At 55.2% G+C, this 25,404-nt stretch overlaps 1 protein-coding gene across 1 annotated transcript; it reads left to right on the top strand.

Annotated features, from left to right (window-relative positions):
* Positions 1-345: 345 nt before the first annotated feature.
* Positions 346-25,404, top strand: ADORA1 (adenosine A1 receptor). Its single transcript, XM_075521464.1, has 2 exons — positions 346-701; positions 24,766-25,404. Exons 1-2 carry the CDS (start codon positions 361-363, stop codon positions 25,397-25,399), a joined length of 975 nt encoding a protein of 324 aa, XP_075377579.1. The 5' UTR covers positions 346-360; the 3' UTR covers positions 25,400-25,404.

Here is a 25,404-nt window from a genome sequence, read left to right as displayed (position 1 = left end):
CCGCTCCGGCTGCGGCGGCCCCGAGGGGCTCTGGCAGGCGGCCCCGGGACGGCCCCGAGGGGCGGTGGGGCTCCGCCGCTCTCCCCGGGCTGGCCGGCGGCTCCCGCTCGCCCCGCAGCTCCCGGCGCGGTTGCGAAGCGGGATGGAGGTGGGTGCAGGATGAGCCCCGGGGGGCCGGGGGGGGCCGGAGCCCCCAGGGGACGGCACAGACGAGAGAGGGTTTTTTTCTCTCCCGCCCCCCCCGCACAGGCTCCATCCCGGCTCGCAGCGCAGTTAACGATGCCAGTCGCTAACCGCCTCCCTGTGCGTCTGCAGGTGACCGAGGGACCCCAGCGTGAGCGGGGAGGGGACCGGAGCATCATGGCACACCCCGTCTCAGCCTTCCAGGCTGCCTACATCTCCATCGAAGTCCTCATCGCTTTGGTGTCCGTGCCGGGGAATATCCTGGTCATTTGGGCTGTGAAGATGAACCAGGCGCTGCGGGATGCCACTTTCTGCTTCATCGTCTCGCTGGCGGTGGCCGACGTGGCCGTGGGGGCCCTGGTCATCCCCCTGGCCATCATCATCAACATCGGACCACAGACGGAGTTTTACAGCTGCCTCATGGTGGCCTGTCCCGTCCTCATCCTCACCGAGAGCTCCATCCTGGCACTCCTGGCCATTGCCGTGGATCGATACCTGCGGGTGAAGATCCCTGTCAGGTAGGAAAACGCATTGGGATGAGCTCTGTGGTGGCTGCTGCAGGGGTTAAAAGGGAGCGAAGATGCCCCAAACTCTTGGAGAAGCACTGGGAGAAAGGTCTTCCTCCACGCTGCCAGCCCGGGCACATCTGGCCACAGCAGCAATCGGGGCAGGCTGGGCTGGGGGGTCCCGGAGCCTCCGGCAGCTTTGCTTGGGGGTTCAGGGCGTGCTGGGTGTGCAGGCAGAGATTCCATTGTGGCAGCCGGCAGGCAGGGCAGGGCAGCCCCTCTCAGGGTCCCCGTGGCCAGGACAAAGTGTGTCCCACCGCAGACGGGAGAGCACCGCTGGGGTACTTCAGGGAGTGGAAAGGGGACGACAGATTTGTCTTCAGCCCAAGTTTTCCCTTGCCATAGGGAGCCCAGGAGCCTGGGAGCAATTGCTCACGGACATGTGGGACACAGCTTTGGGGTTTTGAGGGACCAGACAGGCCGGCACGTCTCACGGGGCAGGCTCACCCAGGAGAGACTCCTGGCTATGGGGCTGCCCCACACATGACTCCTCTCCCTGTTTTTCACCTTCTCATCATCTGTATCTGTTGTCAAAGCCAAGCCCATAGCAAGTACCTTGGGGCTGTGTTTGAACTCTGCTGCTCCAGGAGGAGATATTTAACTGCTTCGTGGCCAGCTCCTTCCCCGCCGGTGCAGTGCTGCAGCCCCTGGGGCTGGGGGAGGCAGCCGTGGGGCCGGGGTGCAGCAGTGGGACCAGAGGAGGTGGCAGCAGGGCTGGAAGGGGATGTGACACCCGGTGTTGGAGCCATTCGTGTGCAGCCCACACATCCCGGCTCGGCTCCTCGCTGTGCAGTCGCTGTCGCTGGTCCCCCTTGCTCTGTTCTAGGACATGCCTGGGCTGCAGGGACACCTTTGCTGGGCTGCTTGGCTCCAGGAAGGCTCCCGCTGCTGAAAGCATTGCTGGAAAACTCAGCCCAGCCAGGACAGCTGAGCACACACCCAGCTCATGTCACCGTACTGACCCCTTTGCAGTTCAGACATGGGCTCCAGCCCGTTTGCTGGAGGGGTCCGTGACCCTTCATCAGCACAAAGACCCCCCAAAAGGAACCCAACCCCCCTGTGTTAGGTGCTGCCCAGACCCCAACAGGTGTAGGACCCTTCCCGGGGCAGGAATTGCCTTCCCGGACAGGCAGACAGGGACAGGAGGTACCTGCGCCGGGATCAACTGACTGCTCCGTAGTGCTCGGTGTCCCCAGATCCGCTGGATCAGACCAGAGATCCGTTGCTTTGGGGTTTTTCCTGTGGCGGTGGCCAGCAGAGGCTGCTCAGTGAAGGAGCGTAAGGCAGAGGGGGGGCACAGGATAAAACCACAGTCCCTGCCCACCCCCTCCCTGCCACACACGATTTCACAGGCTGTTCCCAACTTCCTCCCTAAGTGTGATTTTCCCAGCCTGAAAAATCCTCGTCTTCCAGCCTGTCGGTGTAACCAAAGCGATTCTCGCCCTGTCATTGCTCTCGGTGCTTTTTTGGTCCTCCTGCATCCCCTGCGCGGCGGGGATGGGTTCAGGTGTGGGAGTACTGCGGCTTTATACATAGCAACGCTGCCTAGCTCTTGTCAGTCATTTTTCTAACAAACTCGGTCTTTTTTCTCCCTTGCTGCCTCTGACCATCAAATGGGCCTTTTTGGGGAGATTTCTGCCCTGAGCCCAGTAGCTTTCCTGGGAGCAATATAAAGTTAGAGTCCCCTGTGCTGTGTAGAGTTTGGGTGGGCTTTTCTAATGCAATATCGACCCTGAATTTTGTCATCCCGTTATGTGCCTGAGCATTCGGCATCATGAGGTTTTCCTCTGGCTTTTTGTAGCCTACTTTAATATTGAAGGGCTTCATAGCCTCAACAAGAAGTGTTCGGCTTCGCCAGCTCTCCTGTTCGCTTATCCCTGGATGTTTCCTTCTTTCCCTGGTGTGAATTCCTAGCAGTTGGCAAATGCAGTGATTTTAGGTGATTTTTGTGTCCTAGACAGAGCAGCAGCAAAACAACATTGTAGATTGCAAATAGGACAGAAAATGCCACTGGAGAATATTCCCTGAATCAGAAATGCCTCAAGTTTCTGCCAACCTGTTGCTAGATGCTAAAAGATGATACTGAAAACATTTTTACAGTGCTGACGGCTTGAATCGCGGGTTCGTGGTGTTATTCCTCACTGTGATGCCAAACCCACCGGTGTGCAAATTGGTGCTGGGTGCTGAGAGCCTGTGTCACCTCGGCAGGACTTGGGTCCCCAGCGAGACCCATGTAGCCACTCGTGCCTAGGAGACCTCAGGGAGAGCTACTAACGTCCCCTGAGGTCCACAGGCAGCAACGGCATCCAGTCCTGGGCAGCAACGGCATCCCACAGAGATTTGCAGGCAGGTGGGGAGCAATGTGGGGGGATCTCTGCCTCGGCCACATCCCTAGGGCAGCCAGGACACGGAGCAGGGACATCCCCTCTGGCACGTGGCCGGCCAGCGTCAGGCACAGAGGGGACAGGGTCAGCAGACAGCGTGCACTCCGCAGCCCGTTCCTGTGCCAAAGTCCCCAGATAAGCCTGGCACAGGGTAGATGCTCGCCAGCGTGACCCACATGTGGCCCGGCGTGGCTGTCGTGCATGGGGATCCCCCACATCCCGGCCCCGCTATCTGCTCGCAGGCAGCCCTGGCTCTGCCGGGGCTCGGGGAGAGGGGACAGCGGGGAAGGGAAATGCATTTCATAGTGGCAGCCGACAGGGACTGGGAGCGGCAAAGAGGGAGGCTCTGTGCATCCCTGCTCCATCCTCATGCCGACCACCCCGCAAATACCGTCTTCACTCCGGGGGTCCCCAGCAAGTCACCACTTGCATTTCAGGTTCCATGAAAGGGTGTGCAGGGGTTTCCACATCCCTGTCACATACTGGCCAACTGGGGGGAGAAGCCAACGGGACCGTTGGCTGGGAAGAGTTGTCTGAAGGAGAAGCAAAGTCACCACTGGACTTTCCAGGCTTTCTATTTAATTAGGCAGAGCCAGGACTGGAAGCGCATCTTGGCAGGGAAGGCGGAACATGGTGCATCGCAGCCTGGCTCCGGCTCCTGGCTGCCCGTGCACACCCTGGCCCTGGGGGCTGCAAGCTTGGGGGAACAACCTACAGGTTTGCTCCTTCAGCAAACACGTGGACCCGTCCGCTGCCCATGCACCCGGCCAGAGAGTGAGCCCTGGGAGAGAGACTGGGAGCTTTGCAGCCCCGGGGGTGGGTGTTTGCTGGCAACATATTTTGAGCAAATGATGCCCTGAGACATTTGTAATGTGTCTTAGGACGGCAGGGGGAGATGCCCAAGCATCACCTGATGCTCTGTCTCGGGCATCCCCGTCGCTCCCATGGCCGTGTTTCCCGTGGGCACAGAAACACAGAGGAATGTGGGCCACTTGTGCAAGGTGGAGGCAGATTTTGCGGGATGGAAAGGGGTCTTGCGCAGCTCTGAGTTGGCACCTCCTTCCTCCTACTCTGGGAGGTAAACCCAGTGCACACCCAGCATATTCGGGGAACCGGGATATCCCACCGAACTGTATCCCTCTGCCCCAAACCCCTGGGTAGCACCCCTCCTGGATGCTGGGGTCTGGAGGATGCTGCCTCCCCCCGGGGAGCCTTTTCTCAACTACGGAGGGATGCAAGAGCATCGCTCGGGTTGAGCAGGCTGCAGCAGAGGGTACCACACTCCCCAGCCTCCACAGGAATGGCTCTAAACAGCTGGAAACCACCTAAAATAGGTTTGCTGCCTTCATGCTGGTGGAAAAGCTCACATCTCCCCTCTCGCGTCCTTCCTCCCCGCCCAGCATCAAGGCAGGACCCCCATCCTGTCGTCCCCCCCAGCCAGGCGCAGCAGGGTCCCCCCGCCCAGCCCAAACTTCCCTCTCACAGCCGTGCTCGCAGAAGATGAAACAAGTTCAAAGGGAGGGGAAGCAGCCGGCCGGGGGCGTCCGGCAGGAACCGGCCCCTGAGCATCCCCGTGGCGGTGGTTGGCGGCAGGATGCTGGAGGGGACAGTGCCGGAGGGATGTTTGTGGGGGAATGTAGCTCCTTTGGCCCAGCCTCCGCTGTCTCAGGGGCCCCCGTCTCTGCTCTGAGATGTTGTGTTGGGCTTTTTGGAGAGGGCCATGGCAGAAGGAGCTGCTGTCCTCGGGACACACTGAACCACAGCCCCTTGGCCGGGGATGCTGGGTGCATGGATGCAGCCTGGTCCTGTCTTGGCATGTCCTTGAGGGTCCTCACCTTGTCCACTTTGCTTAGACCACCGGCTCTTTCCTCAAACACTTTGAAACATGTGCCAGGAAGATAAAAACTGGAGAATCTATCTGCTGGTAGGAAGAGCCCTTGTACATGGGGTTGCTCACTCCACAGCAGGGACCTCCACCCTCTGTGCCTGGGCCCCGACACCGGGGTGTTCCCCCAGCCCTGCCCTTCCCAGCCTGCAGCATCCCGAGGAACATCCCACCAGGGCAAGCTGCAGTTTGTGTTGCTGAAGCTTTTGAACGCACATGTGAGGCTGCAGAGCCATGGAAATTAGACCAACCCGGGCTGGAAATTGCTAGGAAATGGGGGGGCAGGAGGCTGGGGTGCAGCAGGGGGAGAGCCCAAGGTAAAGCAGGGTCTGTGGGTGGCTCTGCAGACAGAGCTGGCATTCTCCGATGGTTCAGAAGTGCCCTGTCCTGAGCCTTATGAGATAAAACAGCTCAGGGATGGCAGGAGCATCCCTTGGCCCTGGACTGCAGCACGTGCAAGCCAAGAGGTGAGGAGGACTTGCAGGTAGCCTACGAGCTCTTGGATGGGCCCGGCAGTGGAAGGGAGAAGCTTTCCTGCCTTGACCCCGCTGTTTTTCAGGCTCCTGCCTGAGCTCAGGCTCTTGCCGGGATTTCAGTGCTCTTTCCCCTTCTCTCCAGACCTGCCAAGGGCTGCAGGCATGGGGCCAGCTGGGGCTGGGTCACAGGGAAGCCTAGGAAGTCTCGTCACCCTCAGCCAGCTGGGTCATGGAGCAGGGCACAGGTCTGAGATGGTTTTCCCCCCTTTCCTCCACCGAGAGTTCATGGAGAGTCTTGGCAGGAGAGCAATGGGCACCCTGCTGCCATGGGAGGGGGGATGAGGAGGACGTTGGGATGAGACCCTGCTTTGGCCCAAATTCCCAGGCACCAAAGCACCTAAGGGTCCATGGGAAATCTTTCCAGCACTCCAACACTAAGTGCCAGGAAACCTCTCCAGACACTTGGGCTCTGACACCCAGCAGATGTGTCCAGGATGGAGATGGGGAGGTTTCGGACCAGGCTGGGATCCGTGGTGGCCCCAGTGCCTGTGGGAGCCGGTCCCCTGGGGACGGTACCCACTGAAAGGGGGAGCTGTCAAATCCCAGAAGCAATTTTTCAGGCTGGCAGGAGGGTTTCAACCCAGAGCAATGGGATGAAATTAAGAAAAGGAAATGTATGCTCCATCTGAGGGTAATTTGCTGGCCAGATGATGGGTTTCACATGTCCCCAGGGAGGCAAGGGTGACTGGAGATGTCTCTAGCCAGCCTGGCCAAAACATCAGACAATAAGCAAGGGCAATGGTGAGTGATCCTGTCCAGCCAGGCAAGTGAATAAACCAAACTGTGGCTCTTCCGAAGCTTATTTTTAATTTCAGAGGAAACATCTCAAAAGCGTACAGTTGGACACTCAGAGCTGGGAGCATGAGCTCGGAGAGCTGCAGGGAGGCTCTCACGCCCAGGAGCTCATCTAGGTTTCCTTCAGCCTCCATTAGTCACTGGAAAGATACCATCCATCCTTACAGGCCCTGCCCCTGCGAAAGCAGGTTGAATTTCCAAGGAAAACGCTCACATTTTTCCCAAACCAGAGAAATTTTGGGGACTGGCAGGTCTTTTCAGCCACCTCTTTTTTTCTTCCCTTGCTGCCCTCTGCCAGGTATATTTTTAGCAAATGAGGGTGATCTATGGAGACCTTCATTCCCAAGGAACAGGCAGATCTGAACCAAGGATGGAGAATAAAAGGCAGAAATCACAGTCCAGAGAGGTTTGCTGGAGACTTTGGGCTGTTTCCAAGCTGCAGTTTCCAGCACCCTGCACCAGCTCAGTGTGTGGGTGCTAAATCAGAGCAAGCATTTCACACCGAGCTCTGCTTGAACCAGATCCGGGCTACATGGACGAGCTGTGCCAGTCCAGGACCAGGAGCTCAATTCCGGTGTCACCAAAATACTCAGGGCCTTGGAAACGGGAAGGGATTTACCAGCAGGTTATATTGGTCTTGAGATCCTGGTAAATACCCAGGTGAACCGGTTTTTAGCATGACTCTCTGATCTGCAGAGTAATTTTCAGCCAAGAGCACGCTAAGTCAAAGATCAAAGCCGCGAGGGCTCTTCCCTTGGCGAGGCGACGTCTGGATTAGGCTCGGCGGGAGCGCACACAGCTGCTGCACCGGCACCACGAGACCTTTGCCGACAGACGCAAAATCAGGTCACTTGAAAAAGCTACAGATGCTGCCATGCCGGCCAGAGGGAAGCAACTTGGGCTGTAAGCAGCGTCCCCAGCTCCCGGGCTCTTAGGGAAAACGCTGGGGATTGCAGGTGTCCCCCTCCTTGGGATGCAGCGAGGGTCGGACCGTGGGATGCTCCACTCTTGGTAGCACAGAGGGAGGGGGAGAAAAGTGGTGAATCCTGTGCAGGAGTGCTCCGGACTTGCTGATATTTGGGGTTATTCCCAAATTTTCCGGATTAAAAGGGCAAGGGGAGATGCATGGCCTCCAGAGACCCTGGATGAGCTTCCTGGGCAGCAGCACCCCATCTCAGCCCAGCCCTTCTCCTGTATCTCTGAGGGGGGCGAGACGTGGCCCCTGTGCTGGGTAATCTGCCCAGGGTATCATTTCGCCCTGACCCCGTTAGCTGTGAGTCGACATCTGTCCCCTCAGCAGAGCTTACGCCTGCCTGCGTTGCGCTGCAGGGCGATGAATGAAAACCAGCTCCTTCTTGCTGGTGTTCGCCTGCTACACCCCAAAATCATGCTCTGGGAATATTTTCATTGGGTTTTTTTCCCCATTTCTACTGATTTTCAGGTTAAAGCATTGACCCTTGACAATGCATCACCAGTAAATTTGAAGGCATGTTCCCAGCAAGGGCAATAGCACGTTTGCAGACAGGGAAACTGAGGCACAGAGCAGCACCGTGGCTCGCTCAGGGTGACCCCACCAGGCAGGGACGGAGGCTGGGGCACAGCAGGTATGGAAGCTGAGATGTGTCGGGACAACCTGGCCTTTCTGTTCATGCACTGTGCGGTGATCAGCTGGTTTCACGTCACGATTGTGCCCAGGGCACCCGGCAGCCAGGCTCCTCCGTGATCCCAGCCCATGCCACAGTGATCTGTGCAGGAGCAACGCAACGGAACAGGGTTATCCAGGAGGCCAAACGGTCCTCCTGGGCTGCAGGTCCCTGGTCTGCAGAGCCTGGAGTCAAGAATGCCAAAAGTCACTCTCGTCAGCAATTGGTCATAATTAAAAGTGACAGCATCTCCATCCACTGAGAGTCAGAAGGGGCTGAGACACATCCGTAGGGATGATGTCCTCGGTGAGTGGGCTCCTGCCTATGAATTTATCCTGCAGGGAACACAGACATCAAACCAGGTGGGGATGGGTGGATAGAACCCAGCAAGGCTCTGCCACCCCCATAGCAGTGATTCAGGTGTGGTGGATACCATCAACCCAAGAGGACCTACTCTACAAAGCGGGCAGATGGGACACTAGCTTGCATTTCTTCATCCTATGGCAATATAAACTGACCATGAGGTCCCCATTGAGCAAAAGGTGAGGAGTACCAACAGCCAGGGCCACCCAGACATGGTGGGATGAACAGTGAGATGTCTGCAGTGAGTAAGGTGAGTAAGGTGAGGTCCCTCACTGCAGGTGAGTGATGGTTCTATGTCCACGGTACCATAGTCCATCAGACCTGTGGTTGAGCAACAGAGGCCCAAAAACACCTGGGAACACCTAGACAGACTGTCACACTTCCAACGGCACGACTGAGCACTTCAGAGATGGTTTTCCCTTTTCTGGAGTGATTGGGGTGTTTCCAGGGGCTCTGGGTTGGTGGAAGCGATGGTGACACACACTGGGGCTTGGTGTCCAGCACTTTCCAAGGACCCTGTGCAGCTGCTGGCAATAAGACAAGTGAAACACCCTACAGAAGGAGGCTTTGCCAAAGCAAAAGCTGCTGATTCAGCCTGCCCAGTCCCCGCCAGCCCAGCCTGGCCCTGCAGGCAGCGTGTCAGGAGTGAGTCAGGACCAGCTCACCATGGTGTGTGCTGTCACCACAGCCAGCTGGTGCCGGCGCTGGCTCAGGGCATGCAGGAGCCCTTTGATGGGGGGTCCTGGGTCTTCCCCCACCCCTGAGATGGAAGAATGTGACTCCATCGATGGGAGGTGTTGTCATCACCTGATCTTTACAGAAACAGTCCCACCTCTGCTCCACGCCAGCCAGAGCGAGTGATAGAGCAGAAATACGTGACTCACGGGGGCAGGGCTGGGTGTGCAGGCGGGCTCAGGCACTCTTCCGCCACGGGGCTGGCACCAACCCCCTCTCCAGCGATGGGCTCTGGAGCCACAGGCTGGTCTCCGTGTCATTGCCCAGCCCTTGGGACATGCATGCGGCATCAGTCTTGCTCTGGTTGGACGTGTGCCCTGTGGCCACCAACAGCCAAGCCACCCTCAGCACCTTTTACACCCCGGGGTGCATCACAGCGTGGTTTTTCTAGCCCATTCACGGTGTTAGAATAAGCTTAACTGTGTCTTAAAAGTGCCAGGTTGACTCTGTTGACCAAAAAGGGGATTTTGGCCATGAGCTTGGATGGGAGACAGCTGGGGCAAAGCCCACCAGACTCCATTTTCAAAGTCTGATCTGGGAGGACCCCCAGAGCCACAGCTGCAATTTGCAGTCAGCGAGGCCAGACCCAACAAGATCTCCTGTCTAGGACATCTCAGAGAAAGCTTGTACCCAAGCACAAGCGATTATTGGACATGGGGATGTGCTCTGAGGGGACATGGCAGCCACCCGGCTGGGTGGCCTGGGACCTGCAAGTCCCTGAGCCTCCAAGGCAGAGCAGGCAGGGCTGGGCAAAGGCTCAGGGACGGGTGCCATGGAGCCACTGCATCCAGATGGCCATGCTCGAAATCAGCCGGACAGCAGGGAGGAATGACTCATCCTAAGGGGTCACAGCGTGAGCCTCGGCATGGAGAGGGGGTTTGGTGGGACCAGTCGGAGCAGACATGAGTGAGTCAAGAGGGGTCTGAAATTCAGAAAGTCAGCGTATTGGCAGGTCTCTATTCTGGTGTGGAGGCAGGGGGGATAGAAAGGTCACTGCCACACAAAGAAGGATGGAAAAAAGGAGGAAAACGTGGAGGAGGCACCGTGGTGAAATGACCTGGGAGATGAGTTTCTTCGTGACACACATGGCAGTCATTTCAGAGTGGAAAGAAACTGATAGGCTGGAAGAAAACCTCTGGCTGGAGGAAGGACAGGGAAAAACCCTGCAGGGTCCTGCCCACAGGGGTGCGAGGGAAGCCCAGACACAGATCAGGGGGGTTGTGGTCCCTGCAGACAGAAGGACGTGGAGGAGACCACACAGGGAGGGAAGGGGACAACTTGAGAGGCTCGTCCCTTTGGGGACAACAGCACCATCTCAGAGCCTGGGTAAATGACAGCCAGCACAGCTGAGCTAATATGAACAGCATTGGTTTATCCTGGAGATAAGTTAACGATTTTTCAAATTTATCCTGGAGATAAGTTAACGATTTTTCAAAGTGATCCCGCCAGATGCAGCAGGGATGGACGCAGGACATGAGAGCCGGGGAGAATGCAGCATGCGGGCTGCTGATGGGCTGGAAGGAGCAGTCCCAGGGAGCCGGTCCTTTTGGGACACATCTCATCCAAGGTCACCTGAACTTTCAAGCCCATGAAATGGGAAACCAGCCATCCCAGAGGCTGTCTGGGCTCCTGGCAGGGAGATGCCTTCTCTGGCAGCACGGCTGCCCAGCTGCTGGGGCAGGCACGTGGCTCTTGCGCGGGATGCCCAGTTGCAAGAAAGAGCAATTGATACTCTCCAAGACGGCCACAAAAAAGCCCCACAGCCAGTGGGGTGTCCTGCAGAATAGCAATGAGCTGAGCACCCCCTGGTCCGCCAGCAGCCAGCCCCACTGCAGCCTGCTGCTGGGCACGTAGCCACCTTTCCAACTGCAGGGCAGCTGAACGGGCAGGTCTGGGTATTAAGGAGACACCATTGGTGATGCCATCAGCAAGAGACTATAAAATAACCCCAAGGGGTTGAGATCCTCCTTCCTATAGAGCACAGGCAGCCATCGCCTATGGGCTAAGGGCCAGATGGGTGATGGGGGGCAAATAGGGGAGGAAGGACCATTTTTGGTGATGTAGGGCAGTGCAGAGCAGGATCAGCCACTGGAAAGTTTTGCGGCATCTGGATTTGCCCTTCACTGCACTGAGCCTGGTGGGACCCAGCAGCCCTCCCTTACGCCCTTGCCCCATCTCTCACTGCCTTTTCCATCCTTCCCCCATCCCTTCCTTGCCTGGGCTTTTGCCCCTCGGCCCTGAACAGGGGACCACTTTCAGCAGCTGATGCAGTCTTGGGTGGTTTGGTTGGATTTTTGTTAAGAACAAAAGTCTCTGGTCACAAAAAGGAGCTGGAGGAGGAAAGGGGATTTGTTCCCCAGCCCCGTTCCCTTGTCTTCCTTGCCAGCCTCCGTCTATGCTGCCCCTGAGACCGGCCATGGTGCTCTTGTGCGCAGAGCCCTGGGCACCCGCGATGCGTGAGCAGGACCGCAGGGACACAGAGGCAGGGGGGTGACATCCCCCAGTCCCGGACCCTGCCTGGGGTGACAATAACACCTTTCCATCGCTCCTCAAAGGCACATCGCTCCACCAGAGCACAGAAAGCCGGGAGATCGCTGGAATGGCTGTCTATCTGCCTTCTCTGGGCCATTTCTCTCCCAGCATCCAGAGACCAGGATGATTTTTTCTTGGCATCCTTCAAATAAGGGAAGTGCCAGCTCCTGGCACCAGGGATGCTTTCTCATTCAACTCAGTTCATCTTGCTTCACTTGGGATATCACAGTCCCCCTCTGCGACTCAGTTTCCCCATCTGTTCACAGAGGGAATGAAGCTACAAACTCTCTGAAAGCACCGAGAAGCCGATGCTGAGAAATGCTGTCTCAGACATAGCCATAATTAGCACAGTCTTACAGGCTAAATTATTTCTCTTTCTTTTCTGCACTGGTAACGACACTCAGTGACTTAAACCTTGTAACACACAAAAATGACACGCTGATTTTTCTCAGTGCAAATGGCTCTGTTCGCCTGTGGCACTGAGCGGTCGAGACTGGGAGAGAGCTTAGAGCACAGCCTGCGTCCAGATGGACACGGCAAAGCCTGCGCAGAGCCAGGCGGACGCCTGCGTGGGTGCAGGCGAGAGGGGTTTATATTAAGGGAGATCGTTCCCCACGTTCCGTGCTGCTGGGACACAGGTGCTCTGTGGGCTCAGAGAGGTCTGTTTGCTCAAAGGGAGCTCAGGGGTGCCCTGAGCAGCCATCCCCGTCTTGCTTTTACACCCACTCTCACGATGCTCGCAGCATCAGCGATGCAGATGGCCACCCTCCGTAGGGCCATCCCCTGCCCTAAGTGCCACAGGTCCAGCCACAGCAAAGCACCTCCATCTCCAGCAGCCTGGGGACCTTCTTGCAGCGCTGCATGTCCCTTGTGCACCAGGGAAGGGGGCTGCCGGGTCCCTCGCAGGCTTCACAGGGACCGGCACAGTCCTCGTGCTTGGGGAGGACTCCATCCTGCCTGGCCCCTGCATCCTTCATCTCCATGCCCTGCGCCAGCCAGGCTGTCTGGGCAGACTCAGGCTATGTCTGCGCATTGCTCCTTGCCTGGATTTCACTGCCAGAGTAATTAGGAAGATGCACAGGGTGTGATTTATGCCCAGCTGATGCATTTTGCTGCAACTCCTGGTCCTGGGTCTCAGCTCTTTCTCTCCACCATCCTGATGTAAATACTGAGCTGCTTCTTTCCAGGCAACAAGGTCAATCAGTTTTCCTCCAAGGGAATAAATAATCTTTTAAATCTGAAAGAGGAAACAGAGTTTAAATAATAAACTTCAGGTGTGCTTTGGATTTGCACTTTTTATTTGTTTTCCTGGCGAAAGATCGATTCTCTACGGTGAGGGAACATTTGATTGCGTTGTTAACTGGAGCCTTCACTTTCAATTTGGCATTTCATTTGGCTGATCAAGATATATAGATCTGCACTGGACAGATTCATCCCGACATAAATAACTTAATGGCTTGACACATATGTACTCTGGTCCTCACTTCTCCCATTTTTATGGTGTTGTGGAGGGGTGAATAACACAGGTTTTACTCAACCTTTGTGGCAAGCTGTGTTTGGACAGAAGTTGGACGTCAACTATAGCACAAAATGGCATCTCCAAAATTATTTTCACTAATTGAAAGTACATATAGCCAACTCATTAGCAAAAAAAATTAAATTAATCCAACTGCTTTTTGCATTTGAAATTGATCTTTTAATCAGGGGAAATATGCATTGGACAGAAGGTGCTGAACTGGTTGTTTTGGGTTACTGTGTCCTCTGAGGTTTAGAAACAGTAGATCTCGTCGGCACTTTTAATTCTCATTTAGACATTGGGCGGAGAAAACAACCTCCCTCATTTTGTGAGCTTGCAGCCAATTTTTCAGTCTTGAATGTACTAATCTTTGAACTGGGCACAGTGCAAGAAGAGAAATGTTCCCTTTGCAGTGACAAATTGTGCTGTGAGGATCCTGGACAGCAATAACAAGTTGTAGCCTAAGAAACTGAGGAGTTCAGTTGACTGCAAAATCAGGAGTTGGATTAGCAAGCAGAAGTGTTAAAAACAAGAAATTAAAAGGCAGCTGATACTGATCTCTTGTTCCAGCTGTAATTTAGGATATGTCTTTTTCTGAAGAGTCCTTCTGCATTGGAGAGATAAAGACCCACCTCAGCCCTGCTTGGTGGCTGGGTTAATGCCTCTTAACAGGAGATGCTATCTCCAGTTTCCTGCCTCCCATTTATCCAGGGAGCAGCGCTCGATGTCCTATCGAATGCAGATGAAATGCCTGCAGTTCTCAAGACCCCTCTTATTTCCCTTCTGGTTGGGATCTCTGACCTGCTCCTGCCTTTTAATTGCTCTCGGTGCTTTTTAGACTCACCTGGTTGGAGGTCTCCTCTGGGTACCAACTTGTCCTTTGGTTTAGCGGCACTTGCAGAGCGTGGTGGTGACATGCAGGGAAGAACGGTGGCACTGGGCAACCTGCCCTGGTGCTGTACAGATGGCACCAAGCGCTTCCTTAGCTGGCATCTTCCTCCTAGCACGGCCGGCTTTCTACAAGCCACAGCATTTTGTGGGATGGAGTATGAGCCACAGAGGCTCTCAGAGCCCAATCACACCAGGCATTTTATCGCTGCCGTCTCATTTCAATTTCTCACAGAGCCCACATTTGACAGATTTGGCATTTTAAGTGGTTTTTAGAGTTACTTTCTTTCTTCGTCCTCCCCTCTTGCCCCTCCCTTCTCCCTTTTGGGGGCTGACTTTCAGAGTCTTCATTTCAAAGAGGTTCTTTTGCATAAAGAACAAAAATACGCAACGCATAGAAAAATTCAAGTACAATACAAATAATAATGGAAAAAACCCTGCTTTTATCCAGCAAAGTCCTGGATTTGCACTGAAGATAGCCAAAGCTGCCTTTTATCCCTTCTCCTTTGTACTACATGAGTACATCGCCCTGACTTCTCTAATCCCACGGTGACACGTAGAGACACGTAGGATCAGCTGCTGAGCCAGGCCTGGGCAATCAGCTCCCAGCTAATCACTGTGGCAGGGGCAGGGCTGATGTGTGGGAGCCTTTGAGGTGGCCGGATCCACAGGGTGATGGTGTGGCGAGGGCAGATGACCTGAGACTCCTGGCCAAGCACATTGATCTCCCCACCGTGATGCTGGGTGAGAAACACCTCCGGCACACTGTCCAGAGAGAGATGCACACGGGGTTTGGGCGGCTCCTCCTGAAACCTTCTTGCCCTGCAGAAATTGTCTTCTGCTGGAGGTAGGGTTGCTCCCAGCGTAGAAGGGGCTCTACGTGATGGGGGCATGCAGGACCTGCCCTGAGATTCAGACCCGTACTCCTCTCCAAGGAGTTGTTCGCACACCAAATTTCTGTTTTCGATAACAAAACTGTTTAGACACTAAAAATGTCCAGTAACGTTATTGTACAGGGGTAACACTGAAAACAAGTCCATCATGCCCATCACGCTGTCCATCAGCGATGTAGCCAGCTTTCATAATTTCACCCCCATCTCTTAGGGGCTGGGCTGTTCCTCTCTGTGTGCCCTAATTCCCAAAGTCCTGGTGCTATAGAAGAATCTCAACTTCTGTTTCTTTTCTCTTTTAAAGCAGCACTTCTCATGCTTTGCATTGCAGAGAAATGCTCAAAAATGCTGCTGCCTGAAACCAGGAGCCAAAAGACGAGAACATCACATTTTTTTCCCCCAGCTCTGAGATTCTGCAGCTCTTTTCATGATTTTGCAGCCGTTGCCAATAGCGTTAAATCATTTCCCTCCCACCTACCTCGGGGTCCTGGAGGGAGAAGCCAGCAATTCAGGAAAATCCTGGAGGCCTGTGACCACACATGGTGGAGCTGGGATGGAGCCCTGGAGCTGCCTGGGCGCAAATCTATGGCTCTGCGACTTCTACCCTGTTGACCAGGGACATTTGGTGCACCCTCAGGACTGCCACACAGCAGCAGGAGGGTGACACATCCAGAGCATGGCCACCCCGGTGCAGGCACTCAGCACCCTTGGATGCACTCGGTGCTGCCCACAGCATCAGGACATCTCCCGGCTCCCTTTGGGGCATGAAGGGTCTGCCTGGGATTAGGGCGCAGCACTCCCTGATAGGCACAAATTAAATTATCATTTCCATCAGGCATTAGATGCCCTGGGCATCCCCAGCCCGCTGCTTAACCGCCACCCACCCACGTTTGGGATGAGGGGGCTGAGCACCGGGTGAGTGGTCCTTGCCGAGAATTGCTGCTTTTGCAGTGACAGAGCACTTGAACGTGTCAGGATCCAGCCACAGGCTGTAAACCAAGCCCAGTTTAAAAACAAGACTAACTTTATGTGCACAGAGGATTTATATTTGCTGCAAGGGTGAAGGATTCTGCTTGAAGAATGTGAGAAAAATTGCCTCTCTCATTGAGCAGCGGCAGACGACACGCGCTGCTTTGCCTTCTTTGGACAACAGCAGTGTCTCCTCCACACCCAGGGCAGAGCCTGAAAGGGAAGGACATGTGCGAGGTCCCTGTGCTTTGCATCCTCCCTCCCTGTGATCTCCAGCCCTCCCATGCTCCCCCTTGCCCTTGCAGCATCCTGTCGCTGTGGGAGCCGCTGGGATGCCGAAGGGGAAGGTCCAGTCCCCTGTCAGCACTGGTGCACGGTGGAGCCGCTCTGGAGGTTACTCACATCCCACCTCTGAGATGAGGACAACGGGGCGAGTGATCTGAAAGAAGCTCTGCAGTTACTGGAAGCCTGTGATTTTTTTCCCAAAGATGGGTTGTGATTCATCAGCAGAGCTTGGGGAGTCCAGCGGCACAGGCATCCCAAACGAAGCAGGCTGCAGAGATCCAGCCAGCAGCTACTTCTCCATCGAGGCCAGGAGCAGTCCCAGGAGGGGTGTGCGACTGCTTGGCAATGAACTCATCCAGGCTGGTGTGATGTTGTGGCTGCTCCTAACATCCCAGGGACCAGAGACGTGATAAGACAAGTCTCTTTGGCTCAGCAGGCAAAGATTTAACTTGATCCTCTAGCTGGAACCCAAAATATGGCAGGTTTAGACTCAAAAACCAGGTGGCCAGTGTGGGCATGTATATGGGTATTGGGGACCAAGGAAACAAGCCCTTAAGCAGCCTCATGAGGCTGTGGGCGATGCTGCCCCATGGGAGATGTCAAGCTCAAGGTGGGCTGAGCTGTGACATGTGCTTTGAGGCTTGGTCCCACCAGGGCTGATGGCATCAAGAGAGCGGCAGAGGTGGGGGGATGTGTCTGGCCTTTGGGTCCACGCCATGGACTGCTGGAGGTGGGGGAGGACACCTCTTCCCACACTTGTAGCCATCCGCTGGATGGACATCCCTGATGGACTCTCATGTTTTGTACTGCCAGTCTGGGGTGAAGATACCCTGGCGCAGCCTGGCTACCCTGTAGAAGCATCGTTCCCCATTTCCAGGCATTTTAGCCCATAAAGCCTTTTTCTACCTTATCTCCCCTGCTTCTTGTGGGGATGTTTGTGTCCCTAGGGCTGCTTTTGGATGTGCCCACATCCCTCTGCAGTCCTCAGGGATCCCAGGGTGCCTCCAAGGTCCGAGGAGATGTGTCAGGGTAGGCTGAACCCACACCAAGGCAGCAGCATCTCCCCAGACCCTGTCTGGGGTCCAGAAGGGCTGCCAATGGTCCAGGTCCCCGCACAACCTGCTCTGACGCAGCTCAAAGCACAAAACCTCCTTTTTCTGTTGCTTTCTTGCCCTTCACTGGAGCTGTGGCCAGCTTCAGCTTCACCCACCACTAAACGAAGCACTCACCAAAGCCCTGGGGACGCCGTGTCTCAGTGTGTGGGGACTGGTCAATTTTGGCAGGATGGGTCTGTTCTCATAAGCCTCATAATCACCCTCGCCTTTATCCATTAAAGGATTACTGGCTATTAAAAGCTGTTAGAAACATTCAGTGGGCTTTCCAGCTGCTTCACCCGGCTGTAGCCGCTTGCGCTTTGCAGTCACTTGTTGCAGAACAATTCCTACGCAGGCAGCTACCATTTTAGGATGGTAAAACCAAACCCTGGCCACAGACTGGACCAGGAGGAACTTCAGTGGGATGCACACAACCCAGTGCACTTATGGATCTATACACCCCCATGCACGTGCTTTCGGCCTCTCTCATGGTGGCTTTGGGTGAGGTTTGCATTAAGCAGTCTTAGGGTGTGGTGCCGTCTCCTCTTCCTGCAGTGGAGGAGACCCAAAGTGTTTTGGGAGCAGAGGTCCTCAAAGAAGAGGGTTGGTCATGCCCAGCTCCTCTCTCTGCAGATCCTGGGGTGCTGAGCTGCTGTAACTCCAGGTCACCATGTGTGGGCTGAGCTATAGGGCTTAGAAAGGTGCCAGCTGCTCATAGAGCTGACGCCAAGCAGAAAGGGCACCATACGGTGAGAAAATCCTTCTCCGACTCTTAGTGGGGTGGTCCAGCCCTGCTTTGCCCCTCTGTAGGGTGCTCCAGCTGCAGTGGCAGCCGTGACCTCTGAAATCACAGCTCATTGCACACAGGGGGGCTCGCAGCAGCGTGGCAGGGAGGACCTGGCACCCGCTGGGGACATACATCCCTGGAGCCCCTCGCAGAATTCCAGCTTTGGACCTCCTGCCCCCACCTCTTCTTGCAGCACGCAGCTCAGGGAGCGCCAAGCACCAAGCACCTGCTCCAGACTGGGGCAGCTGGTGATGATGGGAGCAGGGCAGCCCTGACCAGGGCTCTGTCTTGATGGGTGCCAGAGAGGTTCTAGGTGGAGATTTGGGGTGCAGCCCCATTCACATGGGTGGTGGGTAAAAGGTGTCTGTTCCCATCGGTGCCTCTCCTGCCGTGGGAACCCGCTGCAGCCCCACCAAAAGTGTGACCTGTAGCAAACCCAACGTTGCCCTCACCTGACTGTTCCCTCCAGCTGAGCTCTTGCACACCCTGAGCAAACAGACGTGGGTACGGTGCCAGGTGGGGATTTTCCTCCCCTTTTAAATCAGTTCCTCAAGGTCATGCGAGGAGTCTGAGGACAGTGGAAACCGCCTTGCTGCAGCCACCTGGCCTGTCCTCTCCCACCATGTCCCCCTGTCCCCTCCTGTCCCAGGGGCCTGCTGGCACTTCTCAGGTTTCTCCCACAGCTCATATTTCTTGCAGACCAACCAAGCAGAGGTGCTGGGAGAGGACAGTGCACAGGGTACCTTGGGTCCTCCCGGTCCCTTCGGAGCACTAGGAAGTGTGTCTGTGGTAGGACATCAGTGTCAGGCTGGAAATACTGTGCTGATGGAGGCTGCTGGGTGATTTTGGTGCAGGACAGGGGCTCCATCACCAACCAACACCAACGTCCTTGCTGCAGAAGGACACACTCTTCTGGCTCATCTGAAAGACTCTCCATGGGTTTTGGACCAGTTTTTTACGGCTTTACTTGCCGTCTGGCATCTGACAAGCAACAAGTCTGGGATTTTGGAATCAGGACAATCCCCCATGCCTCCCAGAGGAGATGCTTATAGGGCCAGTCTCCTCCCTTCCGAGCATTCGTAGAAGCAGGCTGTCATCCAGCTACCACCTTTGGCTGATGTTGGTTGACATCTGTCCCTCCCAAGGCCACTGCTCACATGGTGAAGCACCCACCAGCAGTCACAAACCCACATTTCTTCCAAGGTGGGAAACCAGAAGTGGTGTGACCGGGAGAGCAACATGCTGAAGTGGTGTCGGCACCCCTCTGCCCAGGAGATGTTTTCTCACATCACCTTCACAGTTGTGTCGTTGCCACCTCTCACCCCCATCCTGGCTGTGAGAGTTGCCAGAATGACGCAGGAGGGTGTGAAATGCCTTCGTGGTGGGAGCCATCCAACAGCTCAAGCCATGTTTGCAGACAACGTGGGCCCGTCACGAGTGTTGACTTGCTGCAGTTGTTGGATGGATGCTGTCAGGAGTGTGAAGGGCTGAGCCTTGGTGTTTGACCCCGAAGAGCCGCAAAGCTCCCAACTCACATAGGAGGGATGTGAATAAAGAGGAGATGCACTCAAATGATGCGAGGGGGACGTTGGTGCTAAGAGACATTTAAGCCAATGCTAACAGACTTTTTTAGACATTTTAATACACTTTCAAATCCTTGATAACCTTCAAGATTTTGAACTTAGGGTTTTTACCTGAATGAAACGCAAAAGAGATCTAAAGGGAAGGAGGAAAATAGCCAAAGCAAGAGACGGAAGAAGGAATAAACTTTTCACATCCAGGGTTAGAGTGACAAAGGAGCCATGATCAAGGTTCCTCTGTCATGCAGCGTCCCTTCTGCAGCACTTCGCACCTTGTGCGGGTGCCCAGGGACCTCCTCGTCCCAGCCCTGAGCCGTGGCTAAGATTGCTGCTGCAGAACCCAGATTCCACTTTGCATTTCTCAGCTTTGCATTTCTGAGCAGCTTTAAACACCAACATCTGAGTTTTCCCACTCAGTGGCCTCCAGGACACTGAGAGATCTGAAGCAAAGATACAGCCAGGAAAAAAGAAGCAGCAACCAGTATCCTCTGAGATCAAAGCACTTTTGTCTAGAGATTTTCAATTAGATCAGGACATGCTCTGGCTGCTTTTCCTTGCTGTGTTCATAACGCAGATGAGCTTCATGTCAGCTTGGCCTCCTTTCCTCCTACCACGTTGGCTCCAGCTTCATTTCATTAGCGATGGCCTGCCTTCATTAGTGAATTAATTCCCCAGGAATTGCACTGCAATAAGCCCTACCAGAGCAAGGACCAGCAAAGCCACATCTTGGGGCTGGCTGTACAACTGCAAGTATTTTCTGGACAAAAAGGATATTCACAGAAATACTAAAAAACAAACAAATTTTATTCAAACCAGACCTGGAATCTTTGAAGCTTTTTCAACTGAAACAAGAGGAGATGTTTTGTGAATGTTAGATTTGGATTGACCTGTGGGTTGGAGATCTAGGAAATGAGCCCTCGTCTCTCTCTTGGGGGACAGACCCCAAGACGAAAGTCAAATCAATAGAAATGCAATGAACATGCCACTCTCCATTTGTTTTCAGATGTGTCCTGATACGTTAGATGGCCATGGGGGCTTTGCCCACCCAGTGCCAGACACCTAAACAGCAGGTCCTGGGCTGAGCTGGGCTCCCTTGGCTGCAGCAGGGAGGGATGCAGAGGTCTGGCCACATCAAGGTGTGGCAGAAGAAGTTGAATCTAGTCTGGAAGTGATGAGCAAAGGGAAAGGAGGGTGGATAGTGCCCTCGAGGTGAGGGCCCGGGGAGCATTTCATGATCTCCTGGAGAAAAGGGGCCTCAGCACCTCCTCCAGTGACTCCATCCTCAGCCCAAGAAACTTTGACTGCACCATCTCCTGGAGCATCCCAACACGAGGCAGCATCTCTCCCTGGAGGAGCCTGCTCCTTGTCTCCCCGTTAGCTCTGCGCAGCCCTTGGGGACAATTTGTCTGCCTCCGCCTCCAACCATCACTTCTTGCACTTCCTTTGGGGATGCAAACAGCACTCTATCAATAATTAATATTTTGCCTCTTCGCATTATTTTCCAAATCCTCAAAGACATTTTTGTTCCACACCAAACCAAAGCTCCTGCCCCTCCCATTTCACCAGGATATCAATGAGGCTGGACAGTTGCTGTGCTCTCTCCAGGGTTCTTTCTCCTGGCCTTGGCAGGGTGTCCAGGAGGACTTGGGGCGATGCCCATCTCTGTGTGGAAGGGATGGCACAAAAACCACCAGTGAGGGAGGGCAGGAGGAAGATCTAGCAATTATGGTCAGGCTCAAAACCCCACAGACAAAGGAAACAAACCCAAATTGTATGATGATGGTGGTGACTATTATCATTGATGTTTTAGTCGCAGCTGTTAATAAAAATAACAGTAGTAATAAAATTGCAATGATGCTAGCAATTGTTCCAGTGCTGATGATAATAATAAGATTATTTATTAATTGTGAGCCATTATCAGCATTTTCTACTGCTTCTGCCTCCCAGACCCATCCCAAACTCCCGCCCTATCAAATTAATGTAAAATGAGGTAAATGAGAAAGTCTTTTTCTTTATGGCATAACCAAGGAAGAAACACGGGAACAGCAGTGTCTGTCCCTGACCCCTCTGCTAATTGCCCCCCACAAAACGCCCTGTGCCATGGGGTTGAGCATTAGGTGGGATCTTGCATTTCCCTCCTTTAAGCGGGGTTTGCAGCCTTCAGAGCAGCTGAGCCCCATGAGAGCTGCATGGTCAGACCCTGTGGGGTGGACAGAGGAGGAACTCACAGGCATTTTATGGCTTTTGTCATCCTCCATGTAGGGCTGACGGGGACAGCGGGAACCCGTGAGCCCCCGGGGAGCACGTTTCCCTGCAGGGTGCTGCAGCTGCCTCTGCCCTTGCCTTGTTGCTTGAAGGCGCAAAAGGAACAAAAGCCCCAGCTCCAAACGTTGCTGTTTTCTATGGATTTTTTGGGTTCAGCTGTGGTTCCTGTGACCGTGGTGCACACGTGGAGGGGGATGCACGGACAGGCTTTGCTCTCAGCTGCCGGCTGCTTCTGCAGTGCCACACTTAAACCTCACGGTGTGAAGTGAACTGAGGAGCAGGGAGAGCCAGGTCCTGATGCTCAAACTGTTGTGTGTGTCAGGCCAGGCATGTGCAGTGAGGCGGCGGAGATGGATGTGCAGGAAGGAGGGATGGATGTGGACCATGGCAGAGAGATGGATCTGCGGCAAGGAGGAGGGATGGGTGTGCAGCAAGGTGGGGGCATCCATGTGCGTCAAAGAGGGATGGATGTGCAGTGAAGAGGAGAAACTGATGTGCATTAACAAAGGATGGATGTGTATTGAGAAGGGATGGATGTGCAGCAAGGAGGGATGGACGTGCAGCGAGGCGGACAGTTGTGCAGTGAGGAGGTGGGAGGGATGTGCACTGAAGTGGGGACGTGGACAAGCAGCCGGCAGCGTGTGGGGCGGTTGCTCTGCTATGTACGTGTTATACACTCCGGACCACGCGAGCTTGCGTGTATCCAGGGACCTGAGGTCTGCACGACCTCCGCAGCTGTCCTGATAGCCATCTGCAACAACACGCAATGTTCTGGAGCTGCGGGGGGCCGGGAGCGTCCAGGCTGAGCCCCCTGCAGCCGTTGCCCATCCCCTCTGCTTTGGCTGCATCCTCTGATCTGACCCTGGTTCATGACTAACAACGGGGTCTCAGTGCTCACTCTGTCCCGTGTGCTCCCCCAACACAGGAATGAGGGCAGGAGGAGAAGGGGTGGGTGCTCTGGGAGCACCTCCTTGCCTGGGTGCTGGCTGCAAGCCCTGGGAAGGTGTTTGGGGACCGCGGTGGCACTGCTGTTGCTCAGCAGCCTTGTCTCTCTGGCCATGGCTGTTGCACAGCTCTGCAGGGCAGGGAGCACCCGGGACGGCAGTGCGTTCAGCAAAATCGGTAGAAGACCCTAGAAACCCCCGGGTGTGGGGAGATGGGACACAGCTTGCAGGAATCACAAAGAGGGAAGGCGCTAGGGCAGGGACTGCTGTTTTTTCTAGTGTCGACCCCCTGAGCTGCTCGAGCCTGGGGAGGTGGGAGTGGGGCGTCACGGCTGGAAGGGCACGTCAGCCCTCCCCAAGGATCTGTTATCATTGATGTGGGGTGCACGGGCCAGCACACAGCCCCACGGGAGCCTCCGGCATCCCTCTGCCACCCCCCGCTCCCATGCCCCCCCCCCCCCCCCTTTCCCTTCGCTTGGTCTACAGTGCTGGTGCTCTCCCACCACCCCTCGTCCTCCCCGTGCCCCAGCTCTCCCTGTGCCTTTCTCAGGGTCTCCTGCCCTCTCTCCTCCCCACAAGGAATAAATCATGCTCCGGCTTCAGCCTCGGCTCTCAGAGGAAACGGCAGCCCACGTTGCCACCTCCTTCCCACGGGACCTGGCTGCCTCTGGGATGCTGGGAATCTTTTCCCAGACCAGAAGGGGTTCATTCGGGAAAGCTGTCAGGGACCGGTGGCTCTGGACCCTCTGGACTCCTGGGGACCAATGTCCCCCCCTCCACCCTGCACCCCTCCATGCTCTTCCCATCATGACACCTTGCCCACGAGATGGGTCTTGAGAAGGGACCTTCAAGGGGCAGGGGGGGTGGGTTTGGGTCCTTGGCTGTATTATAAAGCCTCGAAATGCTCCAATTTTCCACCACAGGTACAGGCTGCAGACATGCAGCAGGGAGCTCTGAGCATCAGGATGGAGATCCAGGTTTGCCAGCCACCTCCACATGGTCCCCATGGCCAGGTTAACACCAGCATCACTGAAAAACCCATCAAACAATCAGAAAAATGTTCTTTGTTCAATCCCCTCCGGTGGAAAGCAGTAATACTTGGGCTGCGAATCTTCTTGGCCTCCAAGGAGAAGCTTTCCTTTGAGGGCCAGGGGAAAAAATCAATCTAGCAGACTCTACTTCCCGCTTGGAGAGCTCTGGAGAGACGAGCCCAGCCCCGGCGTGCTCCCTGGAGGCATCAGGGAGGCAGCAGAGCCCAGCTGGAGCACGGCTCTCCTCCTCCTCCATCCCTTGGCACCAACCCATTAGGAAAGAGGGTTTTGTCGATCGGCCCAGCACATTAGGAAATGAAACAGGCTGTGCCCAGAAGCTTCCCCAGGGGTCCATTAGCACCGGCAGCTCCTTCCTCCAGCCCAGTGGGTCCCAGAGGATCCTTTTGCTGGCCATTTCCTCCCGCGGTGCAGGGGGAATTGTCTGGGACGGTGCTGGCAGTGCTGGTGCATGGGGGGAGGAAAGGGTGACCTGCTGCTCTGGGTGTAGGGTGCTCAGATGTAAGGTGGGCTGTTAGAGCACCATGAACCCCCCCAGATATGAGGGTTGAACACACAGGCATGCTCCAGGTTGCTAATGCATTTCCTAGCTTGGCATCAACCCCCAGAGCTCCAGGATCGTGTCTGAGGTCTCTGCCCATCCCTGGGGCCGGGGGTGGTGGGAGACAGGGTGAGGTTCCCCAGGGCACATGCAGAGAAACCAGTCTGTTAAGACATCTGTCAGGACAAGCTGTTACCAATTGCCAAGGAAGGGAGTGAGGAACATCATGCCATCTCAGCATGGGCACTGCCACCCCACATGGAGCAGTCTTAACCCCCAGGCAGAGCATCCCACGTGTGTTTAATTCTTTCCTGCGGTTGTTGCCTCTTCCACAGGTATAAGAGTGTGGTGACACCCCGGCGGGCAGCAGTGGCCATTGCTTGCTGTTGGATTGTCTCCTTTCTGGTGGGACTCACCCCTATGTTTGGCTGGAACAACCTGAACAAGATGCGGAGGACTCAGGAGCTGAACACCAGCCATACAGAGTTTGTCATCAAGTGCCAGTTTGAGACGGTCATCAGCATGGAGTACATGGTGTACTTCAACTTCTTCGTTTGGGTCCTGCCTCCCCTGTTGCTGATGCTGCTCATCTACCTGGAAGTCTTCAACCTCATCCGCAAGCAACTCAACAAGAAGGTCTCCTCCAGCTCCAACGATCCCCAGAAGTATTATGGGAAGGAGCTGAAGATTGCCAAGTCGTTAGCACTGGTCCTCTTCCTCTTTGCACTCAGCTGGCTCCCTCTGCACATCCTCAACTGCATCACCTTGTTCTGCCCATCCTGCGAGACACCGCACATCCTCACCTACATCGCCATCTTCCTCACCCATGGCAACTCAGCCATGAACCCCATCGTCTACGCCTTCAGGATCAAGAAGTTCCGGACAGCTTTCCTGCAGATCTGGAACCAGTACTTCTGCTGCAAAACCAACAAAAACGCCAGCACCACCACGGCTGAGCCGGGCAACTAGGAGCT

Source organism: Mycteria americana, chromosome 20 (genome assembly GCF_035582795.1).
Source record: "Mycteria americana isolate JAX WOST 10 ecotype Jacksonville Zoo and Gardens chromosome 20, USCA_MyAme_1.0, whole genome shotgun sequence".
Classification (NCBI taxonomy): Eukaryota; Metazoa; Chordata; class Aves; order Ciconiiformes; family Ciconiidae; genus Mycteria; species Mycteria americana.
This window is presented reverse-complemented; position numbering and strand designations above follow the sequence as displayed.